Source organism: Agelaius tricolor, unplaced genomic scaffold (assembly GCF_023055355.1).
Source record: "Agelaius tricolor isolate 1412-34295 unplaced genomic scaffold, bAgeTri1.0.p SCAF_1, whole genome shotgun sequence".
NCBI classification, from domain to species: Eukaryota; Metazoa; Chordata; class Aves; order Passeriformes; family Icteridae; genus Agelaius; species Agelaius tricolor.
Genome location: NW_027269261.1, coordinates 3,477,361 through 3,502,334, shown reverse-complemented (window position 1 = coordinate 3,502,334; position 24,974 = coordinate 3,477,361). Strand labels below are relative to the sequence as shown.

General features: G+C 42.2%; 1 protein-coding gene across 2 annotated transcripts in view; it reads left to right on the top strand.

Annotated features, from left to right (window-relative positions):
* Window positions 1–2,001: 2,001 nt before the first annotated feature.
* VRK2 (VRK serine/threonine kinase 2) overlaps window positions 2,002–24,974 on the top strand; it is a 37,069-nt gene continuing 14,096 nt past the window's right edge. For both annotated transcript variants that reach the window (XM_071445453.1, XM_071445539.1), the window contains exons 1-8: window positions 2,002–2,460; window positions 2,600–2,740; window positions 11,419–11,474; window positions 11,974–12,043; window positions 12,370–12,457; window positions 12,595–12,703; window positions 13,863–13,955; window positions 20,450–20,582. In XM_071445453.1, the coding sequence (XP_071301554.1) occupies window positions 2,605–2,740; window positions 11,419–11,474; window positions 11,974–12,043; window positions 12,370–12,457; window positions 12,595–12,703; window positions 13,863–13,955; window positions 20,450–20,582 (685 nt within the window). In that variant the 5' untranslated portion in view covers window positions 2,002–2,460; window positions 2,600–2,604. The remainder of the gene's footprint in view (window positions 2,461–2,599; window positions 2,741–11,418; window positions 11,475–11,973; window positions 12,044–12,369; window positions 12,458–12,594; window positions 12,704–13,862; window positions 13,956–20,449; window positions 20,583–24,974) is intronic.

The window sequence follows — 24,974 nt, the reverse complement described above, 5'->3', positions numbered from 1 at the left end:
AAAGCCCCACCTCCAGTTCAGTCCAACAGAAAAAGAGGATTTCTTAGGCCCACCCACAAAACACGTGCATGTGCTATTTAACACGGCCAAAAGTTCTAGAATCAAGCTCTAAGCAGATGAGAGTTTTTCTCAGTAAAGCCTTTGGGCTTTATTAATTTTTAAAAGTATGTATGTGTTAATTTCATTTTGAATTATCCGAAATCAAGCCATCAAAACTTTGCTGGTGATATACACCTTTTTGTGGGCCTGCTGGTTATGGCAGTTTATTAATATAGAAGCTCATTCTTCAGGAACAGCCTGGTATGTGCAGGAATTTTTCTTATAGTATTTTCTTTTAAAATATGAGTTATATGACTAGTTTCTATTACATTCCTGTGTGGTTGTCTTTGAGGATTTTAACTTTTAATGACTGATAAAAGCTTGAAAATCTTTAACTTTGCATCTATTCTCTCATTAAAAAAAAAAAAAGAAAAACCCAAACAAAACAAAAAAAAAAAGCCCAGCATCCAAAACAACCACACAAAGCCTCAAGTATTTCTCACAACTTGTGGGATAAATACCTTAAACCCTCTTATACCACATGTTAATATTAAATTGCACAAGTTGTGATAGATCTCTAAGTTAATAAAGATGGTTCACTATTCCTCAGAACTCCATGAATTATTTATACTTAACTTGTTTGGTTTTTTTTTTTTTTCCTCTACCTCATCTGACTTGTTTCACTTTCTTATGAAACTTTGTCACTTTCTAGTGAAACTCTTTGGGAGGGAAAGAGCCTGGAAGCAGGAAGCCTTTTGATAATGCTTTCATTTCAGTTTAATCACGTGGATACCTCTTTGCAACTGCTGAGCAAAGAAGTTTTCTCCTTAAACAGAGGTTTGTCCTCTGATTCCCAGGCAATTATTTTGAGGTAATTTTCTTCTGGAAAGATCCTTTACCCAGGTAACACAGGACACTGATAATGGTGATGGTTTCTTTGATGCTGAACTGGGCATCTGTGGTTGCTTTTTTAAATAAGTCAAACAACCCCAACATCACCCTCCTACAGTCTGTTTTGGCAATTGTTGCAAAGGGGGAAAACTCTACAAAATGCTTTATGGAAATTTTGAATTTGTTCCTTTTATGGCTGAGCTTTCTGCTGGTGATTCTTCAGCTGCTTTTTCAATAATGATAAAACCACAGAGCCTGCAAGACTGAAGCCAAAAGAGTTGGTACATAAAGCCTTAATTTACTGATGGCAATACAGGCTTTGCAGTTGTAATATGTGTTACTACTTTTAAGTTTACTTCCAAATTATGCAGTTGCTGATGCTTTGGATTTTGATTGTTCTTTTAAAAAAGACACAAGTCCTTTAAAAAAAAAATGTAGGCTTAAACTTTTAAGTTTTATGCCCTCTTTTCTGGAGAAGGACTTGTAGTCGTGGTGTGGTGGTTCCCCCTCAGGTCTGCCCAGGTGGTGTGTACCTGGGTGAAGGGACCCTATCGATAAAGCAAAGCTTGCACAAAATGGTGGCTTATGATCAAAGCTATGCCCTGGGGTCTTGGGGAATTAAAACTCACCTCACAGTGTCCTTTACTGCCAATTTACATGGGGATGGGCCTGATGGACTCCTGGCTCAGCAGCATTTCTCGTGTGTCCCTGCCTGGAACCAGCATGAGGTGGCCATTACCTCTTCCACTGCGCTGTTCTGGGGTGAGTACCCGTGTTCTGGGTGGAAATGGTTACCCTTGACCGCTGCCTGGAAGATCCTGAGGAAAAACCGACGTGGCCTGAGGGAAGCGTGGCACCACGACAGTTCTGTGACTTAACTGCACCTCCTCAAAGTGCCTGGAGGAACAGTTTGGGGTTTTTTTTGACTCCAAATCATGTCAGCTGAGATTTCCTTTTTTTTTTTACCTCAGGCAGGAGACCGTCTGATCTCCTACTTCTCTGTGCACGAAATAATTTTTTAAAAGTTCCTCCCTCGCGAAGCGCAGCCTCAGAAGCGGGAGAGCGGGAACGCCTGGGGCCGATGGCAGCGGACGCCATCTCCCTCACGATCTCCCTACTCTATCTCTCTCTTTTTCCGTTCCCCCTAATGTCCCTGTTCCTCCGTGTCCCTTCTCCCGGAGCGAGGAGCCAGAACTCCCTGGACACACCGACTTCTGGGGCACCCGAAGAGACTCCCCTGCTCCGTGCCCCTGAGGGGAGGCGGAGGCGGCGGGGCTGAGGGGAGGCGGGAATGGCGCGCGCCCCGCCCCGCCGCGCTGAGGGCCGTGAGGGGGCGGCTGCGGGAGTCCCCGGCCCGGCCGGGGCTGCCCCGGCCCTGCCCCGATCCCCGCCCCGGGTTTCCCCGCCTCGGGTTTCTCGGCGGGAAGACGGCGTCCCGCCAGCCATCCCTCCTCCTCCGGCTGCTGCGGAAGTGCCCGGCTGGGAAGTTTGCGGCCGGCTGCGAGGGGAGGCCGGGGGGGCTCTGTGGAGGTGGGTGAAGGGGAGCGGGCTGAGGAACGTCGGCCCCTGTCCCTGCTCCGTGCTGGTGGGCAAAGCGCATCGAGGGATATTGTACCTTCTGGCAGCAATTTTTCAACAAGCTTTCTCTTTCGTTTTCCCCTCCCTCAAGGTACGATGCCGCCCAAAGGTCCCGGCAAAGGCAAGCTGCCAGTCCCGCTCCCTAAAGACATGATCCTGAAAGACACCGAAGGCAAAACCTGGAGGCTGGGCAATCAGATCGGCCAGGGAGGATTTGGCCTGATCTATTTAGGTAAAACACTGCTGCTGATTAAGAGGGTGACTTGCAAATTGCTTTGTAACTTCCTGAACTGGAAAAGGCAGTAACTTTAAAAAGTGTGGTTTACATGCTGTTGGTCATCCTTGTTCAAGTGTGGTTTTCGGAGCTGTTGTTTCTGCTCCATTCCTTCTCATGATGCAGAGTGTTCTCCATGGCCTGTCCAGCTCGTTTTGCTGGATACTAACACGATTCTCTGGGGATCTTGAGTGGGGCAACCCAGGTGCCTCTGTGTCAAAGCACCACCAGGTGATGCTTTTCAAAGTAAAAGTGCTTTTCTTAGCCAAGGTTTTGGCCTTATGCCAGCCTCATGCTCTGTAGCCCTCTTTCAGTTTCTGGTTATTGGAAGTGTTATTTTCTGGCCAAGAGTAAATTAGTTTTTTTCCAGGAAATGAAACAGTAACAATACTTAACTGGGTGCTGCCTCTGAATTCACATCTTTTCAGCAGAGGTGGAAATGGTGTTCTGTATTTGCTCTGGCCTAGATAAGTTTCTGTGATTGCTTCAGAAGAAGCCACTGCATTTCAGTCAGTTTGTGCTCTGTGAGGAGTGAATAGCTCTGAAAGGCAGTTTGTAAAGCATTCTGGGTCACTGCAGAGGGTGTAATGTATGTTGCTGGTCTCTGTGAAAGAACAAATCCTATGTCCAAGGCAATATTATGAACTTGGGTGGTTTGGTTTTTCTTTTTTCTTTTCATGGCAGCATATAGAAACTAGTTCACAGTGTCTGTTTGGAGCGAAGTTGAGCTTGTATGGAGCAGTGAGGAATCACCTAGAAGCAGTTTACTTCATTGTCCATGAATAACATGATCTTTTTGAGTTACAGTAATATTAACTCTATTTGGAATATTAAGGCCTAAAACTTAATAAACAAGTCACTCCTATACACAAACCAGCTTCCTTTCATGCAGAAATCAGCTACACACACAGTGGCAGTCAAGAGGTTCCTGTGTTTGGTTTCCTCTGGAATTTCTGCAGACAGAGCCAGTGGGAATGACAGAGGTTTCAGGTAACAGATCAGATACAGAGTTGTCAAAGGGTAGGGTACTTGTTAGAGTATTTTCTTTTTCCTTTTGGTCATTTTATTACCTTGTTATGACCACCTTTAAAGCATTAGTTGTTTACATTTGAGAGGTGCTGTGAGCTGGGCACATGAGATGTTACCATGAGAAACTGGACCTTAGCATGGACTAAGAAGTAAAGGTGTCTCTGGGAACTTCCATTCCAAGGTAAAGGACAGGGAGGTGAGAACCTGCAGAAGGCTGTGAGGGAACTGGGGATGCAGTGCAGAGAGCAAGTTTGTAGTGAGTGTAGCTCTCCATGTGTAGGACCAGTAATGTTGTGTTCCTGAATCACTCAGAATGTGGCTCTGTCATTTCCTGCTGCAGCCAAATCACACTGGACCTTGAGGGTGGCTTAGCATGTGGCATTCAGACAGTTCCAGGCAGATTTGAGTTTTCTGCCTTATCACAGAATCCACCAAGGTGATTTCTTATATTGAGGTGTTTGTTGCAGTTTGGCTCCCTCTGAACTGAGGTTGAGAGCAGTCAGTGGATTAGAATGAGAATCAGGGACTCATGGTATTACTATTCTCTGTTTTTTTGTAAGTTACAGCATGGCTGAGGAAATGCAGCTGCCACTTTTGTAATGGTATTTGTGTTCATTTAATCCCTTCTTTCAGCAGGAACAGTGAATGCTACCTGCAGCACTGCACTGAAGGCTCAGTTCCCCTTGTAGCTCATCAATTAAAGAGAAAATGGACATTTATCCCTAAGTATTGACACTGAAGCTTTCTCTTTTTTTGTCCACCTCTTGATCTCTGATGTGTTTATATTAAATTATGCCATTCAGCAGCTTTTTGGGGCCTTGATGCTACAAAATTCAGCTGTCTTTGAGAAGCAGGGGGAGTGAAGTGGATGACAGATTTTTGTGATTAAGACACAGGTGCTTGGAGACACCCCCTTTGCTCTGTGCTGTTCAGACCTGTTTTTACAACATCTAGAGCAAGGTGTGAGAGAACCACTAAGTTTGACAGAAGGAGCTCTAGAGAGGTGGGAGACAGGAGGTTCGATTGCCTGCCAGGTATGAAGAGCACAGCCCTTTTACTAAAGTAAAGGTTAACTTTGCCAGCTATATCTTTTAATAAGTATTTTTACAGTAGCAGTGTAAAGATTTTGATGTGGTTGTTATAGCTTAATTTCCCATTAAGGGTATTCCATACTCCATTAATCTATAACAACGTTCTTGAGAAATTTTACAGTATCTCTGCAAAATCTATTTACTGGGGGTGCATTTTGTGGAAGAAGGTTCTGTTCACTAAATCAAAGCTGCTGAAAGCCATTTACTGACCCTTAGTCCCAGGATGCAAATGTAGAGCTTCAGAACTTCTAATTGTGTGCATGCAAGTTACCATGATCTCCAGGTTCTGCCCTGCCTCACAAATGCTTTCCTTTGTTTTCTGGTTATTCTTACTCTTTCCAATCTGTTCCAAATTGTTGTGTTGCTGGTGCTGCTTTGCTCTCAGGTAGAGCTGTTACCCCTTTGATAAGGGGAGCAGAATGAAGAGCACCTGTGGGAGGCTGTGACATTGGTGCTCTCACAACTCTCTGGTTTGTAGCCCTGTGGAGAGCAGTGGAAAATGAACCAAGAGCTGAGGAGCCTTACATTCTCTCATCTATCTCTCTGATCACAGCCAGTAATTAACACCAATCTTTATATAAATCATTCTCTAGTCCTGCTGCAAGCACTCTATTAATGCACAATTTGGACTGAAAATTTAAATGCAGAAAGGTCACACAATGTTTTGTTAAGGTTCCTCTGCCACGTGAAGCCTGCTCCATCCAGTGCTATTTACTTGCAGGCTTCTTTCTCATGGAAAGGGATGGTTCTGATAAATAGAATTTTTTTTTAATTTATGTACAAATGTTTGTTAGATGGTGTCTTTTACAATAGAACTTACTACATTGTAAATGTGTTTTATCAGGAAAATAAGTATTGATGAAGTCGTCATTGAATTGTACCCTGCTTGGAGATCAGTGTAGCCAGTGCACTTTTCCTTTCCTTTTGAGGTTTTTTTCTCACAATTTCAAGGAAGAGAGAGAGAATTTCTTCCTGAGCAGTGATTAAATGTGTGAATATTGTCTTTTAATACTAGCAGTACAGGGAGCCCTGCTACTGGAGGAGGTCTGCTAGGGCCTGTTCTTTTAAGCTGGGGTCATAGTGCAATCTAAGTGCTGCTGTTCTGGGAATCAGGCTGAGGTGGGAAAGAGAGTTTGGTTCTGTTTCAGGCTAATTTCCATGGATAATTTGTATAGTTGTGAGCAGGGATGTACCTGTGTCAAGGAAGAGGAGGATCAATGGAAGCACACTTGGTCCTGTTGTTCATTCCTTGGTTTGCTTGGGAAGCTGCTTTAGCAATTGCTTCTGGAGAAACAAAGTCCTTCAGCAGTTGCCTAAATTAAAATAATTCAGCAAATTAATTAAAAATGCAGTAAAGTTATACCAAAAGATAAATTCAGCATGGCTTTTATTAGCTCAATGGAAGGACAGATCATAATAGCAAAGCCCTGTAATTAAAAGCACTAGCAGGTCACTCAGGGATGGATTTTTCTCAACTTCAGGATGTTAAAATACCTGCAGGTGTGAACCTTATTGTGAGAATAAATTTGTTAGTAGACAGACACCACTTGAGGAAAGGTTTTTGTGTCTAATCAGTAATAACTGTACAAATAGAGATACTGCAAGCACCCTGTTTGAAGGGAAACTAAATTATAAACTTAGCATGATTTTGCTACTCAGAGGCTGCTTAGGGCTGACTGACAGCACCATCTCTCAAAAAGAAAATATTCCTTACCTTTACTAGCTCTTGCTGGTCAGTGCTTCCTCTAGAATCTCCCCCCCTTTCTTTTTCTCTTTTGATCCCCTGTAAGCTGAAAACCTAACTTGGAATGTGTAACTCAATTTTGTACAGTAGTGGGAAGCCTGTTACAAAGCCTACAGAGGTCATTGCTCTTACACTGCAGGGTTCTGCCACATCATGTGTTGGGATTCTTCTTCCATATGCTGAGTAATGCTGGGAGGTCAGGAGAGCAGTTTTGGTTGAATTTGTTTATTATTTACTTTCAGTGGGGGATGGAGGAGGAGCTTTGGATGACAGCTAAGGTACCTGTTGCCTCACAGAGGGCACTCCTTCAGTTGTCTTTGGCACCTGTACCCTACTGAAACTGGCATTGTATCTTCTGAGTGGGCACCATGTCAGACCAGCAGATGGGCTGCAGCAGAATCTTGCCAGAAAACAGTTTGTGCATCAAGTTTTAAATATTGGAGGCCTGGGCTCCCATCTGAGAGTGCTGTAAGAGCAGGCCATGCAAAGCTTCTCTGCCTGGGGTTAAAGGATGTGTCATCCCTATTCCAGCTTGAAGTAATTAACTTTGAAAGTCAAACAATTGGCTTCCATTAATGTGGCATACAAAAACTCTGGTGAGTCAAGATTAGGGTTTCACAGAAACACAAGTAAGAAATGTTGTGAAATTGCTTTACCAGTACTGAATGTTCTTAACTTGGAGCCATTTGGAGTTACCTGCAAAACAGTAGAGCAGTTGAACACTATTTTGTCCCAAAATCAGTTTAGTTTGGCCTTGCAGAGGTTGGGTCTAGTGGAGGGTTATGATTCTGTAGTCTGTATAAAACCCCTCTACGTTCTTAAAGCTACCTGGAGTAAGAATCTTGAATAAAGCCTGGTCAAAATCCTGCTCAGCAAAGAGGAAAAGGAAAAGATGCTGCATCTATAAAGTAACAGAGAAGCAGATCTTCCTTAGGCTGCAATGAAAGTGGGGTGTAAACACCCTTCAAATGTGGAATGTTTCAGTTTTTGGGAAATACTGGATATTGCAGTGTCGGGGAGGGGGAGACAATGGGCTTTGTTTGCCTTTAAATGTTTGCCTTAGCACCTTCCCTGTGTAGGAGATAGAAGAAGTCATGTTTAGCAAATGCTGCTTTTTATTTACTTGTGTACATTTTGTTTTTAGGAATTCTATTGCTGCAGCTTGGGTTCTTTTTTATCCTTAGATGCTCTGAGCCACACTCCTTCCCTGCTCTTACCCATTGAATTTAACAGTTCTTGGCTTGACTTGCACAGGGTCAGAACTTCTCCAGCTTTTTTTATAGGTAGCCTGTAACTTCAGAAATGTGATATTTCTGAAATTAGTTTTGATTTCTGCAAAAACTAAGCTGATATATCACTCCTCAGGATTAGCTAATGAATGAGACAAAGCAAAAATAAAATAGTAGCAACTAAAGAACTTCTGAAAATACTTTTATTTGTGTTTCTCAACAAATCCATCCTCAAAATATCCAACAGTGGCAAAGACACCAGCTGTGGACAAGAGCGGGGCTGTTTCTCCAAACTGCCAAATCAATGCTGTTTTCTTTTCCACTGTGTAAACTTTGTCAACAAAAGTGGTTCTGTGAGAGCCATTGAAAATATTTCACCATATTCCAAATGTGACTGCCACAAATTAACTGCTAAAACTACAACAAGCACGTTTGAACTGGCAGAGGGAATTGGCACGTTCCTCTGTCAGGCTGCAATTGTGCTGTGTGTTTGTAGGAAATGGCAGTTCAGCCACAAACACCCTTTTGTTACCATAGCTGGTTAACATTTAGGGAGTGCCATTAATTAAGCATGTGGCACTCAGCAAGAGAAAGGATGAAATTCATGGTTAAAGTGGATGATAAGGCCATAACTGCTGTGCTGGGTGAAACCAGGGAATCCTGGATGTGGGTTAATTCCAGGTGAGATTTTTGTGCAGGCACAGCAGTTGGAAATCATGGCTGGGATGTGAATCTTACTGCACTGCTTTATTTCAAGAGGGCATTTTAAAGCTGTGTGCCCCACTCTGGTGTGCTGGCTGTGACTGTGGATTGAAGGGGAGGGAGGGAAAGCAGAGCTGGGCCTTTTGCAGATGTTTTGTGAGACTTCTCTTGGCGTGAGGCAAAAACAGCCACAGCCTCCTTCACAACTGCATCCTGCACCAGTGCTCCCAGTTCTGCAGACAAGGTTTAGGTTGTGTGCCTGCATCAACAGCCCCTCCCCAAATGTCAGGGGTTGAGCATCTCTAGTTGACAAAAGCAGCAGAAGCTGGGAACTTGTGCACTTGTTATGCTATTTTAAGGGCTTTTTTTGCAAACATCATCTCACCATATAGTGCTCCTGGTACCCTCTGTGAGTACTTATCTGCCATCAGAGACCTCCTGCCTGTCAGCACTGCTCTCCTGCAGAGTCTCTGCTCACTGTCCTGCAGTCTAGCATTTAACTGATTGTAATATTATAAATAGCCATGTGCTACCACACAGAACGAGGCTAGCACATGGCTAATTACGAGTATACAGTAATTAACTATGAGCTAAACTCGCAGGAGAGTATGTGGTGGTGGTCTATGAGGTATGTAATCAGACTGTTTGTTAAACCTTGGGAGCCTTTCCAGTCTGTTAAATAACTATACATAGTAATGAGACAATTTTTAAAAAACCATTTATGTTTATTTATGGACAAAAAAATAGTCTGTCTTTTTTCTGAGCTGTGACTGGAGTATTGCTGGTTGGCATCTGAAAGGGTAATTAAAGTGGAGTAGCAAAAGGTGCACCTACAACTTCTGCTCACCTGTGTGGGTGAGACTGATTGTCCCAGCATTATCTGTGTAAAAAGTTTAGTGTTATTTGTGGGGACTGTAGTGCCTTGTTCCATGGATGTGTAGTAAAAATAATACCTTTTCTCCTTTTGTATACTTGAATGGAACTCATTTTGTGGGGCACCTGTTTCAGTATCATGTTGAGCTTTGACTTTTCTCCCTTTTCACTTTGTAACCATTGCTGGTTATGTTTGGGTTTATTTTCCTTCAGGATGTGTGACTTTCAGTGTGACTCCAAAAGCATCCAAGCCAGCACAGTGTAAGAACCACGGGGGTGAAGCCCTTTTGCTGGGCTACCTCCTGTTAATTGCTCCTCTTCATTACCCTGACAGCTGTTACTCTGTTCCAGATTACCATGAATGCGGCTTCTCTTTATAAAATGTCAAGAAGTCTACAGGGAAGTTAGATCAGCCTCTTTCAAATACATTTAAATTTGATACTTGCCTACACCTATCAAACCTCTGTTAAGTAATTTGGTATTTTCTTATCCAGAGGTTCTTTTCTGATCTGTGCCAGTGAAGGGAACACATCAAATTCTGTTTGGGTAATGTGATGTTGTTGGATGCAGTGAAAACATATGGGATGTACTCCTTTTACTAATGTCTTCTATTAACACATTCTATATATGGCTGAGAAAAAAGAAATATATAAATGCCTGTGCCTTAATTCCCACTTCAGTACAAAAATATGGTAGGAGCAAAGTGTTCCAAAACTTCCCTTCTAGTAGATTTAATGTGTGTTCTGGATGTGACTGTTACTTGTGTGAGTCTATGGACAGTTCACACCTTCCAATTCTACTGTTTTAATATTTTAATTTTATTTTAATGTGTTATTAGCACAGCAGCATTCACATGGGGAAGTGTCAGTGGGGAGCCTGTGGGTGTTTGGGGTGTGTACCCTGCCAGATTCAACCAAGATGCTGAATAGAATTGAAGGAAGATGGCAGCTGAAGGAGACTGTTCATTGTAGAAGTATTTTTATGCCCTGACCATCAAAAAAAGTAAGCTTGGATGGTTTGATTAGATCCAAGTTTACTTGATTTTTATTATGCGGATAAAAGGGGTCTATTTTTGTGTGTGCTCATGGTTGAAGTGTTTCACACCTGGACTGTTGTTGGTATTTGATCATTATCAGAAGTTTGAAAGGGACACTTATTTCCTAGGAATTGTATTCTTTTTACCTTTTTTTCAGTGATGATTCTAAAAGATGATTTAGTCTCATTAAATTTTAATCCCAGTGTAGCTCTATGTAGCTTCAGTAGTATCAGAGAGAGAGCTGATAGTTCTCTCAGGGTCAGAAGAAAATAGGATTGCATTGTCTGTGCACAGAGGTTCTGTCTCCTGGGCTGTAATTGGCACATGTGGTCAATTATTGTTTTGAAATCTCTACTTGCACTGAGAGGCACAATCCCTCAGCTCCCCTTTAGGCAAGTGGTGGCTGTGCTATCCCCAACTTAGGCCAGTGTCTAAATAATGCCAGAATAGAAATCAAGGTTCTAGGGCCAAATTAATTTGTGATAGAGGAAAGCAGACAATCCTGTCTAGAGGCATAATGTAGGTCAGAACTTTAAAGTGGTGTCTTTGTCACGACAGTAGATTGACAGCAACCAAATACAGTGGTTTTCCAATTGGCTGGAATGGCTTAAACAGGGTCTGTCCTAATGGAATGGCTCATTGTGGTGCCAGTGTGCACTGAGGACATCCTGCTTACTCCTTAATTAACATCCAGGGGACACTTCTGAAAACAGGGCTTCAAATTGCTTCTCTACTTGTTGATTAAAACTTCTGTGTGTTGGTTTTGTTTTATATTTCTTTGAACTTGGCAAAGCTCTGACCTTTAAAAGCAGGAATTCAGACTATCTTTTGGTGTGTATTATTGGTTGCCTGACTCAATGTTAGCACATTCTTTATTTGCAATTACATTTTGTTCCATACAGCTTGATCTCCATCTCTTTGTTCCTTTACAGCATCCCCTCAAATTCAGGTTCCTGTAGAAGATGATGCAGTGCATGTCATTAAAGTGGTAATGTGTAGATCTCATTTCTAAATTATTAACTTGCATGCAGTTCTTTCTCCTAATTATCCACCCTTATTTTCAGCATTGGGTCTTTATTGCATGCTTGTTGCTTTTGGTGCTTTGGGTTTTTTATATCCTTTCCCTGCTTGGGGATATATTTGGCATTTCCATGACACACAGTATTTCCTTGACTTGATTTTTTTCCTTGATTACAACCCCTCAACAGTTTAGTAAGGAAAATTTGACTATGATCTCAAACACACCTGATCTCCAATATTTCTGAAAATAATGTCTTAAATAATATCTGAAAGAATCTGTGTTGGTTATGAAAATGCATTGCCACACAACTTTTCTTTTTAGCTACTTAAATTTCAGGTGACATGGAATATGGGAGATGGGAGATAAAAGGGGTTTCATTGCCTTGGTATTTCTTATAAGCTTTTCTTAAGAAAGTGTTGTCTTTCTAAGGCCTTTTATGATACCAACTTTATTTGTTTCTCAACAGGAGTATCTTGAAAATGGCCCCTTGTTTTCTGAGCTGAAGTTTTACCAGAGGGCAGCAAAACAAGAGCATAGTAAGTAATGTCTCAGGTAGAGGTAAGGACAAGTTTAACTACTTTTGTTCAGAACTGTTGCTTTAGAGCTTGAAAGCCAGAAGCAGTGGCAGCTGGTGCTGTGGTAGTTCTGGATTGCTGTAGGTTTTGTTATTTGGGTGTTGGCCTTGTCCTTTCTGGTCAGAGGAGAGAACAGAAGCCAAGCAGCCAGAACAGGGCCACATTTATTATCTGTACACCAAGGAATGGACTCCACAGACAGGCCAGCCCTAGGACAGAGCAAATACCCCACACCTGGAGTTCTCAGCTGCCTTTAACCCAATGTTATGTTCTTCTTTTTATTACAGTAAGAAAATGGATGAATCTCAAAAAAATAAGATGTTTAGGAATTCCTGTGTTTTGGGGATCAGGCCTGGCTGAGTACAAGGGAAAAAGGTAATGACATAAATGGTAATTAAGCCTCAGTTGGACTGACAACCCATTTTCAAAAATGGAGATTGAGTCCTTTCAATCTCACTCAAACTTGTAGTCATGTCTTAAAGGATTTCTCCCTTTTCTGTATCTCCTGATAGCTACAGATTCATGGTCATGGAGAGACTGGGGCAAGACCTTCAAAGAATTTTTGAAGATTGTGGCAGCAGGTTTAAGAAGGAGATTGTTCTGCAACTTGGGGCACGGATGGTAGGCACAGAGAGAGAGGAAATTGCTGTGTCTCAAATTTGCTGAGTTCAAGTAGAGAATCATCTTGCCAATACAGCTCCTTTAGGTGGCTGCTGAGTTTAGAATTAAATGTGTAAATGCTATGTATTTTCTTATTTCTCTGGGGTTTTTTAGGGAAAAAGGTATTTAGTGGAAAATCAAGACTCCCCTACAGACTAAAATTTGGTCAAACCAATTTTTTTTCTAATAGGTTAAAACACAGACCATCTTAGTCTAGACACACTTCAACCTGTGTGTCTAGACTGAGATGTGTAAGCCTATTCTCATGTTTCAACATGTATTGATTTTTTTTCAGTGTCTGAAGGGTATTGTATTAGACATCCATATTTGTCAAAGTTCACAATTGCATGCCTGAATGCCAAATTTTCAGCGTGTTTGCTGAACACGCTGCTCATACAGGCCAGAATTTGGCCAGTCTGCAAATACCAGTTTTGTTCTCAAATGGGTGTCACTGGCACATCCCAACAGAAAGTTACATATGTGCTCCTTTGAAACGTGATTTGTGTTGTGAAATACTCCTGTTGCTGAGCAGAGGGGGATAGAAAATGGAGTAGAGGCAATGGTCTTAAGTTAGAGAAGAGGAACTCTTAGACTGGATGCATCCAAAGCATCCCTTTAACCTAAATATGAAAGTCCTTCAATTAAAAAAAAAATATTAGTCACATAATTGATAAACTTGTAACACTCCAAAAGTCAGGATTGGCTTGTCCTTTGGATGAGTTGCCAAGTGCAAATGTGTTTTTTAATAATTAGAGAGCTGGAGGTGTTGATGCAGGGAGCTGTGACATGAGATGCTGGTCATGTCATAACTGGCAGGATCAAATGTATGCCAGACCTTTAGAAATGATGGAATATGATCTTCCCAAGAGCTTGGTGTTCTCAGCATCTCTTTTGGTGTTTGGAAAGTACTGGTTTCATTCTTGCTCTGTGATTTAGAAGCTGGTACTCCACAGGGATATCTCAAGCAAAGTATGGCTTGTTTCTGCTTTGCTATCATTAGTCCAAACCAAATTTGTAGCTCAGTCTGTGTAGTCCTTGGTTTCCTGTCTAAGTGAGAAATATTTGGGGGCAGAGTGGAGAAGATGATGATGTCTCTCCTCTGTTCTGAACTCTTTCCTAGTTGGATACTTTGGAGTACATACATGAAAATGAGTATGTCCATGGGGACATTAAAGCAGCAAATCTTCTTCTGGGCTACAGCAATCCACACGAGGTGAGCATGTTTACTTATCTGTACCTTTACTGTGTTTATAACCACTGAAAAGTTTTAAGTTTTGCAAATGTTTTGCTTTCACAATTCACATATTAAAAGGAATTTATGAACATTCACATCCCCTCACAACAGATCTGAAAGGGGCTCTGTGGAGCTTGAGGGCTGAGAAAGAAGCAGGACAAAGCTGGGCTTTGTTCCCTCTGTGTTCTGCTGACTGGGATACTGATATGGATGAGTAAACTAATGAGGAGGATAAATTGTGGGACTTTAATGCTGCTCTAGGTTATACCAGTAAAGGATTGGATGTGGCCCATTGTACTTTCATTCTGGGAAGTTCTAGATTTCTAATATTGCCATGAATTGTTTCCATGCCCTAACTCTCCTGTCCTGCTCATTGTAGTGGATAGAGCAGGTAAGTAGGATTCAAGTTGCTGTTCTCTAGCACTCTGAAGTCAGCCTGGAAATGGAAGTCTTTGAGTGAAATGTTTTAAAACAAATCTTTTGGTCCTGTCATATTCCATGTGCTCTTCTGATGTCCTTTTTTTCTTCAGGTAATAAAATCTAAGTATGCTTTTTTAATTGGAAAACAATCATTTAGGAAAAAAGGACTTCTCCAACTTCACTTAAATATAATTAGCTGTAAGCAATACTTCTTTCAATTTTGGTTTCTCTGCTGCTGTGATAAAGAACCAGATCTTGCAAAGCAGCTCACTGCCATTGGAGGTGAACCATTTGAGTATATCTGCTCTTTTTAAAAGCTTCAAGTTAAATGGCTGAGTCAAATTTAACTTGTCAGCTTTCTGAAAGACATCATTTGAAACACAGCATGGCTGTTTAAGGCAACCCTGGTTTATACAGTGGGAGCAGCCAGTGCATAATCACAGTTTATGATGTTCTGCTGAATCCAGAGGAGGAGGCTCTTCAGAGCCAAATTGATCTGCAACAATTAGCATAACTCAAATGACTTTTCTTTTGTCTTGGCTATTGTATATTTTTATGACAGCAAGAAATGCTGCTGTTTTTCAAATTGCAATCACTTTGGAAGTGTCCACTTTCAGTAATCATAAAATGTTAAGACTTGGAGCTGACTTGGAGTTGGGCAGGTTGCTGGGTGATTTTCTGATTTGTTTCATGTGTTATTTGTATGAAGATTGTGCTGCACTTGTAATTTGCTTTAGTGATAGTAAATTCATTGACAGGTTAAAAATAAGGTACTTGTGAGTTACTGGACAGAGGTTTTGGTGTTTATTTTCTGGGGTTTATTAAATAAAAGAAATCAGTAGATGCTCCAGTTTGAGTAGCTCCTAACTCAACATGTACAAAGTGTACGTCACTGCTGGGAGGTTTGCTGTAGAATTTTGTTTCACCAAAATTTCTCTTCCACTGAAATTATCCTATAAGAGTCCTTAAAAAGTTCCCATTTGAGTTCAGAAGTGCTAATGGGGAGAATTTCTAATATTTGCTTGCATTTTTATGGTCTGAATTAAATTTTCATTCCTGTATGTGTGAAGTGTTTGTGCCACCTTTCTCTCTCTGCCAACACAGTGAGTAACTCGATTGCCTTGGTCTTGGTTGGCTTTTGTTTTTTTTTAATGTAAAATGATCAACCTAATCTCATAAATAGGGAGTGAGAGCATGTAGCCTGTGGCAAACTCCAGCTCAGGAGTACAAGCCCAGGGGCTTCTCTAGCTCCAGTGGGAGTTGGCATAATAAAACTGCCTGACCTAACGATTTCTGTTATGAGGTTTTTCAAAAACTTGATGCCCATGGGTTCTTTCTCTTTAGGGTCTAGGATTTTAAGAGAAAATATATTGTAAGTGTAGAATATTGTAAGTATAGAATTAAAGAAACTTGTTTTTAAAAGAAACCAAAAACTCATATCTTAAAAATAATATTTATCTCTATTAAAAATATAATTCCATATTCTGTTTTGGTAAAGAAATAAATCTCTGTTCAAAAAAGCAGGTGTACCTTTATACTAAACTTTATCTTTTTTTGCAACTGCAGAAAGTCAGTGACTAATTTGCATCTAGGAACACACATCAACAGTCATTAAATGACAGAAAAAAATGCAATTTTCCTGTGTTAGACTTCCTGCTGCTGGTCTCTCTTCTGTAAATTAACCTGGTGAATTTACACCATAGCCAATAAATAAGAGTCCCCTTTCTCAAAGGGCATGTGAAATCCATACTGCTCTCCCCTGCTTTCTGTGGCATGGCAGAGAAACAAATAAAGTCAAGGTGCTGTCACTGTGTGACCTCCACATGATGGTTAGAAATGGGGAGAGGCTCCAATGAGTGCCCTCAGAGAGCTGCAGATGTGCTCACAGGGGCGGCGGGGCCATCCCTGAGTTCCAGGTCACAGGATCAATCCTGCACTCAATGGCTCTGAGCAGGGCCTGCACAGGGACTGCCAAAGCAGCACTGATGGACTGAGGGGACTGCACAGCCCATGAAGCTCACACAGGCCTCAAAGGAAACTTGAAATCATCAGAACTATCAATTACAGGTGAAGCACAGTCCAGGGCTGGGGAGAGTTAAAGATAATTCGTTGCATGGTCCTGACTGTTTGTATGATAAAGCAGAACAAGCAGCATGGATAGAGACTCTGAAAGAAATTTAAATCCATTCATCTCATTTAAATGGTGATGCTATTAAGAGGGGAAATGGTCACTAGACAAGAGCTTAAAATCTGCATTTTAAATAAATGAGATTTGGGAGAGCACCTCCTGCAATCCACTTGTAGTGTTTTTTCCCCATGGATTTTATGGGCAGACGTGTTGCAGACTCAAGTTTGGGTTTAAAAGCTGTGAATTTTAATTGCACATGCACCTCAGTCCTGATTTTAAGTGCTTCTTAGACAAGACAGTTACATTATAGAACTCTGACTTGATTATCAGAGATAGAAGAATACAAAATTATTTCAGAAGATACAGAAATCATGCATTGATCTTTGGGGAAAAAGCTGAATGAAAGCACTTCTGACTTCAAGCTGTTTTTCATTGTGAGGTGAATCATCATGATTCCTGCTTTTTAGCCCAGTGGGACAGACTTGCTAAAGTGCAGGTGAATTGAGAAAAAATCAGATCTTCTCTGTTCTCCTTCAGGGCAGAGATGCCTTGTGCCCCTTCCCCTCTGTCTGCTGGTAACCACAATGGACCCCAGTCTGCCTTTACCCTTTTTGTAGCCCAGTGCCCAGCTGAACCTGACAGCACTCTGGCCATTAGCAACCAATCTGCCTCTTATTAGTAGGTATCTACTTAATTATTTACAGGCATGATGTAACCTAGGAATGGAAACACACAGAGAAAATCACCGTACTTCATCCTTCCAGCAATAAATCTCCTGCTCTGTCCTTCAAGATAAAGGGAATACCATGAGAATCCAGAGGGCCAGGCTAATAACTGCCCAGCTCAGTGCAGTTAAATATCATCATGGGTCCAGGTTGTAAGAATTGTGTATGTTTAGCAGGTATTTAGCACTTCAGACACCAAGCACTGTGAGGGAGTCGTGCACAGAAAGGGCAGAGAATGGCTGAAACTGTGGCTGGCTGCTTGTGCTCACAAATAATTATTTGTGCCTGTGATAGTTCACTTGACCAAGATGGGCACGTTTATGTGTGCATGAAATTAAAGGGGAAGATTTTAGAAATCTGGCTCGTGGTTGGGAACAAAAATCTATTAATAACAGACCATGCTAAGCACTGTTGTAAACTGGGCTGTGTAAAGAAGAGAAACATGAACAAAAACAAAAGTTAAAATAAGTGAGTGGGAAGGAGTTTACACTGTACCACAGCTAAACCCAGCTGTTCTGGGCTTGGCCCTGCTGCACCTTCATCATCCACAGCACCTTTTCTTATTCCAGTGTCCTGTTTGTTTTGGTTGCTCTGTTTTGTTCTTTTTTTTTTGTTGTTGTTGTTATTTGTGGTTTTTTTTTCCCAAAACATGCAGATAAAAAATATTTATGGTGTTGAAACACCTACTAAAACTGCCTTAATTTTTGTCAGTATTCTTTAACACTCATCTGCTTTCCCCCTTACCCATACCCTTAAAAAATCCACAACAACTATAAACTCTAAATGAGCTACCTCTACCATGTTCTGAACAAATTTGGAAGGGCATGCAGTATTACATTATCAAAAAGTGACAACTAGCTATAAAGAACTGTATATCTTTTTAATGATGAAAGGGTTATAATGAGAATTGATGAAATGAAATTAATGGTAATTTAAAATAACACAGTCATTCTAATAATGGCTGTGGCAAGGTTGTAACAGTGCCTTGCTGGTTTTGTACAAGCTGAAGGGGATTGATTTTTGTTGGTGGCCAAGAGGCTTTGCCTTGAGAGGCTGCCATGTTTGTGGAAAAAATCTGATGTGAAAATTATGGAAGTGATAAATGGCCCAGCTAGAAAGAAGCTGACCTGGTACACTCATGGCCAACTTTTGAGGAGAACTGCTGTGATCAGATGTCAGGATCACCCTGCATGTGAGTGGCTTTAGGAAGCAGTTGCTTCTTTATTTCCAGGTCTTTCCATCTTCAGTCAGTGCAGGAAAACTTAAAGTTCCTTCTCACTTCTAGGGGATTTTCAGTATAAATTGAAAACTACTCTGCTGATAGGGCTACTGAAGGTGTTTTATGCAAATCCGTTGGTTTAAAATTATGGAGCTGCCTTAAAAATAAAAAGTACATAGTTACTGTGATAGGATAATTGGGGGGAGGGGGGTTTAAAGTTGACTAGCAAATATTTGTGGCTGCTTTTTCTGGGTGGCCTGTTGTTGGTGTTGTTTGAAAGATCCCTAAGGCTGGGCTGTCACATGGGAGTCTCTATCACATAAGCTGGCGTGCCCAGCCCAAACCAGAGAGCTGCCAGAGGTGCTGTGGGTGTATTTTCTTTCCTAACAGTTGAAATCTTATGTTAATGTAGGCATAGCCTTAATTTTTAAAGGTATTTTATCTTGCTTTCTATGTCAGAAACCTGTAGTCAAGCAGAATCCAAAGCACAGCACTGAGTCTGGGAAGATTGCACCTCCATAGGCTCCTCTCTCCTTCCCAGCCCACAAAGGATGCAGGAGACTCACAGAAGTTGGTTTTTAGGGTAGTTTGAGTGAGTTCTCTGGCTGTGGGCTCAGTTAGGGCAGCACCAGAGCATCAGGAATACACCAGAGAACGGATGCAGGAGAAAATCAAATCAGTCAGCCTGACCAAGCTGATGCCCTGTCCCAGATCTTGTAGAGATCCATGCCTCTGGTCCTTAATCTTGTATCCCAGTTTGGCTGGGCTGTCAGGTGAGAAACATCATCAATAATCCTAAAAGCCACCCCCCTGCAGGAAGTGAGGGCTGCAGCCTGGCTTACATGCTCCAGATAAGCTCAGATCCTGCAGCAGAAACAGTAAAACCAAGAGACCAGCAATCCCAGGATTTGAAGCTGCCTGGAGCACAAACAGGAATCAGAAGTTGAACAGAATGTGGTACAAAGTAATGCGTTACGTTTTCTTGAGGCTTTTTTGTTTGTTTGTTTTTGCCTTTACCAGGACTGACATAATTAAATAGCAAGTGAGTGCCAGGAAAGTTTGTTTTAGACTTTTTTAGGATAAACTGTTTGGTAGCTAAAGAGGAAAGATGTTTTAAATAAGATGTTTTTCTTTATCATATAATAAGATTTAGTTGCAGTGATCTCTATGCCTTCAGATGATTTTCAGCTTTTGCCCCCAAAATCCATGGATAGAATGGTGATTGTGGCGCTATGGCAGTATACAAAATTTGGGCCCAATTTTTTTTCCTCTTACATTGATTTAACTCCATGTATTTGCTTCAGAGTAACTGAGAGACCACAGTTTGGTTCTGTGTTTTTTTTAAATGCTTTCTAAATTCAGGAGTGGTTTACTGGGTTGGGGAGAGCTGGTTTCTTTGTTTTAGCCTACTTTCAATAGTTCATGCAGGAAGTTAGTGACAGTGGCATTCCAAAGGGCTGGATTACAGGTGGGCCAGTGCCCAGCAGCCCAGGGGCACTGGAGCCCCATGTCCAGTCCAACTGGGAAGCTGCTGCCCCTTCCTCTGGCTTTGAAGGTGCACAGAAGAGTTGAATAGGAAGAATCTCAGCTGCTGGAAAATCCAAATGGGGAAGGGAGTGTGCCTGGTTGAGTCAGGGGAGGAAGGGGTCCCATAAGCAACGTGAGGCTGCATGAGAGGCATATTGCAGTTTATGATGTCTGGATGCCCACCTGGAGAGCAGAGAGCTCAGGAACAAAATGAAATGACTGAAATCCTGCTCGACTCTGAAATAAGATAAGAGTATAGTAGTGGAAGGATTTAAATGGGGAGGGCAGCTGTTATAGCCCCCAGTTGTACATATTTTATCCTGAGGCACCATTTGGTTTAATAAAATTTAGATCTAAGGCTGTCCTTAACCTATCAGTTTCTTAAGACTTAATTATAAAGGTTATACTTTCAAAGGACAAAAGCATTATTCATTTGTCTGTTCATGTCTTCCAGGTTTATCTTGCAGATTATGGACTTTGCTACAGATATTGTCCCAATGGGAACCACAAACAGTATCAGGAAAATCCTAGGAAGGGCCATAATGGGACAATAGAGTTTACCAGCATAGATGCCCACAAGGGAGTAGGTAGGTTTCTTTTTTTTATTTCAGATGAGTGATTATAGAATGAGTAATCAGGCTGTGAGTGCTGCTGTACACAGGAGAAGCAGTGTTGGGGATTGCTCAGCCCCTGGTGTGGTGACCTCCTCGTGTGCCTGGGAATGCTTCCCCAGGGCTGGGGGAAGGGCAGGAGGAGGAGCCCTGAGAGCTCTGCACACACAGCACTGGAGCAGCCCAGGACAGCCCTGAGAAGAGCTCAACATCAAACTTCATTGGTTTATGTTGGGAGGGCTGGTTTGTGCTCACTGTGCCCTGCAGAGGCAGGATTTGCTAATGCTGCGTTGTCAAGGAAAAAGGTTTGGAGTCTGCACTGTCCTTTAGGGAGAGCTGTGGCTGAGTGTCACCATCTGTGTTATGGGAGGGTATTTCAAGATGACATTCCTTCTGCAAGGAGAAAAACCTTTTCTGAAGCCATAAAGTGTTAACTTTCTGAAATCTTTTTCCAGTAGCCTTTCATATATCTTACTTATTTAAACTCACTTTGATGGTATTGGAAACACATTTGCAGGTAAATTACATACATAGTCCTTTTATTGGATATTGATTGTACTGCCTTGCATTCCAAGGCAGACTTAATTCAACAATTCCCTAATTAGTTAAAGTCATAACCTATGTCTTGTATTCATTTACCATTAATTAAACCTTAGCTGTTTATTACGCTGCAGTCCAAATCCAATAGCAGACCCATAGAGCCATGGAAAAGGGACTGGGAGGTCAATATTGAAAATATATGGTGTAAAGTCCCACTGATGGCTGCATTGTTCACAATCAATATGGTCAATGCAACACAACTTTCTTAGTTGCTATGTCAGCAAGACAAAAAGTCAATTCTAATGTTATGCTAGTGAAAAAAATGGTGATTATTGAAAAACTTTGACTCTTGCTACAAAAGAGTGTTTTTGTTAACTTTTCTTTCCCCTTTCCTCTCCTTCACCCCCAAGATCATCTCAAGCAGGAGGGATGGTTTGCTGCTGCCAGCCTGGTGAGCATCAGTGTCACCAGTGATAACTGCAGGAATTTGTGCTTGTTAATAGCTGCTGAACTGTTACCTTAAACTAATACTTTCTAACGAGTTTTAGTTGGCACAAACAACTGTATATTATTGCTTTTTCTATTAAAAGGACCATTGACCATGTAATGTAGAGGGTCTTGATAATTTGCTGGAGCTGTTAAAACCTGCAGTCGTTTAACTCTGGTCATTAGGAAAAATGAAATAAGACTGGCAAGTATTTCCTGCTAAGACAACTGCACCATTTCACCTGCTAGAAAATATTTTGTGGTGAGGAGAGCATCTGATTTGGACTCTTCTGGCCTTCCCAAGCATCCAGGCTGTTTTCTGGAGACCTGACTCTGCCTGCTTTGCCTGGTAGAGTGATTGGTGGGGCTGTGCACTGGTATTTGATGTGGATGCTCTTTGAAGGGTAGGTGGAAGCTGGAATATTTGGGATTTGGCTGTTGGATAGTTATAGCAGCCAGTTTGGTAGGGTTTGTGGATGGGTATGTGATTACAGGACAGATAATTCCTTCTATTTGAAAGTGCAGGGAAATTTTACAGACTTGTGTGACAAAAGGTATGCAGAGGAAGTGTGAGGTAAGTTCTGCAATCTGTGTCTTAGATAACCTCCTCAAAGAGCTGGAATTTGTTAAAACCAGAGGACTCCACAAAACAAAATATTCAGAAAGATAGTTTGAGGGAGCTTACCCCTTACCCCCTTACACTTGAAAAGTGTTTCCTTGATAGCTGCAAACAGAAAATCCACAGATTTTTTTTTTTGTGCTCCTGCTGGAAGAGACTGCAGAACATGATGTGGGATCTGGTATGTTGCAAAGCATCCAAGCTCTTCACATGGAATGCCAGCTCTGACCTTGTGGTGGTGTCCTGCTTTTGTCTGGGACAGAGTTAATTTCCCTGCCAGCAGCTGGTGCAGTGCTGTGGTTGGATTTAGGATGAGACTGACACTGACAGCACAGGGATGTTGTAGTTGTTGCTGAGCAGTGCTTCCCTTCAGTCAAGGACTGGTGAGTTCCCCGTGCTCTGGCAGTGAGGAGCTGCCCAGGGAGCTGTGAGGGACCTGGCCAGGACAGCTGACCTGGAACAGCCAGAGGGATGTTCCACACCTGGGATAACAGGGGCAGGGATAAACTGGGGTGGTGCCCAGGAGGGGCCAATCACTGCTCAGGTGGTGCTGAACAATTCTGTTGTGCATCACTTCTCTGTCAGGGGGTTTGTTCCTTTCTTTACCTTCCTTTTCATTATTATTATTTTTAAATTTTTAGTTCAAGTATTAAGCTGTTGTTATCTGAGCTCATGGGTTTTAACTTTTTCCCCTGATTCTCCTTCCTGTCCCTCCAGGGAGGGGTAGGGGGTGAATGTCTGTGTGGTATTTTAATTGATGGATGGGGTTAAACCATGACAAACAGCCTGAATCCATGAAGATCAAACTGCCAGAGTTTCCCCACTTGCAGCAGAGCTCTCCACATCCCAGGGAAAATCTGCATCTGCAGCGACTTCTGTTGGAGATTGCAGGGGTTCAGCAGGCAGAACACAGCAATGGGTTCCCCTGCTCCCTTGGTGTGAGGCTGAGAGGCACAGAGGTGGCTTAGGATACTGAAAGACTTCCAGCAGCTGGGGCAAAGGGTTTCTTTGCTCAGCAATCTCCTGCATTCCCTGCTCATGCTGCAGTCTCAGCACAATCTCCTGGACAAAGTGAGGTGGGGTGTTCTGAAAAATCTTTAAAGACTGTGGGAAAATGGAAGGTGCAGAGACAGCCTTCATTCTGGTGTCACCCAGCTTTTCAGAGTGGAGGGCTTTGTTATTTCAATGCTCCTGGAATATAATTCTAACTTTTAAATGTTATTTTATATAAATGAAATCCTTTCCAGAGGGCATTTCCTGCATGTGTGTAGCAACATAAGTATTTCAGCCCCCCTGAACAGCATCAGTGGCTGTGCTGAGCCAGACAAATGAGAACATCTTGACTTGTTCATGAAGCAGCTACTGAATACATGCAGTGATTTGAGGGACATGCTGAAGCTTTAACAAAATTAGGAATTTGAAACTTTCAAAAGTGCCTCTTGGCAATGCTTGGAGCTGATACCCTCCTTGCACAGAGCCAGTCAAATGCATTCCCTTCCCGGTAATTTAGGTCAATGCTGGATTTTCCATGGTTGAATGGAGAGTTTAATGGGAGGTTATTCCCCAGGATCTCCATGGAGCTCACCAGGTGTAGAGTGTGCAGTGCACTGAGATCCAGGAAGGTTCCTACCAGTGGCCACTGCAAGGAAACACTCTGGGGTGGTGGGATTGGTCTGTGTTCTTCTGACAGCCTCTGGAAAGGCCAGGTGGGATGTGGAGCTGCATCCTTGAGCTGTGTTTGGAGTTCTCCTGGAACCAAGCAGAGCCCAGCCTGGCCTCTGCCTCAGGATCCAACCTGCACCATCAGCATTCCTGGATTTGTGGCAGGATCCCATCCCAGCCAGGGTGTGGGTATTTGAAATTAAAACCCTTTTTATTCTGATGCAGATTTCTCAGGGCACAACTGCATCATTGGTTTTAGTGTCTCATTGGAGTGTACTCACTGTATTCATTTTTAAAGACCAGCCTGTATAAACAGTATTGCATTTTGGTTTGTTGATTGATAATTAAGGAGAATTATATCTATACTCAGTGTACATTTAAAAAGTTGTTACATAGTTAGTGTTAAAAAGTAATATTTGGATCAATGCCTCCTATGGATTTTTGTAGATTTTCTCCTCACTGAGGCATGCAGTCAATACCTAATTTCTCTGGAGATTTACTGCACTTAACATATTGAGGTTCTTTTAAATACTCCAGTCCTGTGCATTGAGTGTGTAAGCCCAGTTTTAATTTGCTATCATTGATGAACATAAGAGTATGAAGTATCTATGCTGAATTCCCTCCAGCATATATTTGTGTTTGCCATCGATTCCAAGCTGAGTCCTCTCCCTTCTCCCAGCATTTCACAGGAACTCTGAGCAGTGGGGCTGTCTCTTGCATCAATAGAGACCCCACTGAAGTCTGTGCAGGACTGATCTCTACATCTGCAGTAGTAAAAGCTGCTTCCCACAGGAGTGGGGACTTTGGGCAGGCTTCTCTGTGCCCCTCACAGAGGTTATGAGCTCCTTGGGCTCCCTGAGCTCCATCAGACACTGGGTTTGTCCAGGGCAGTGCCAGCCTTGGGCTGTTGGCAGGGCAAGCCCTGCAGCCCTTGTGCTGGATTTCCCCACTGCTCAGTCAGAGCTGTTCAGTGGTATTAAAAACACAGCTCAATGCTTGGCCATTTTTCCTGTTCTGCTGACTAAAATATGTGCAGGGTTCATTTTGTGAGGAAGGATGTG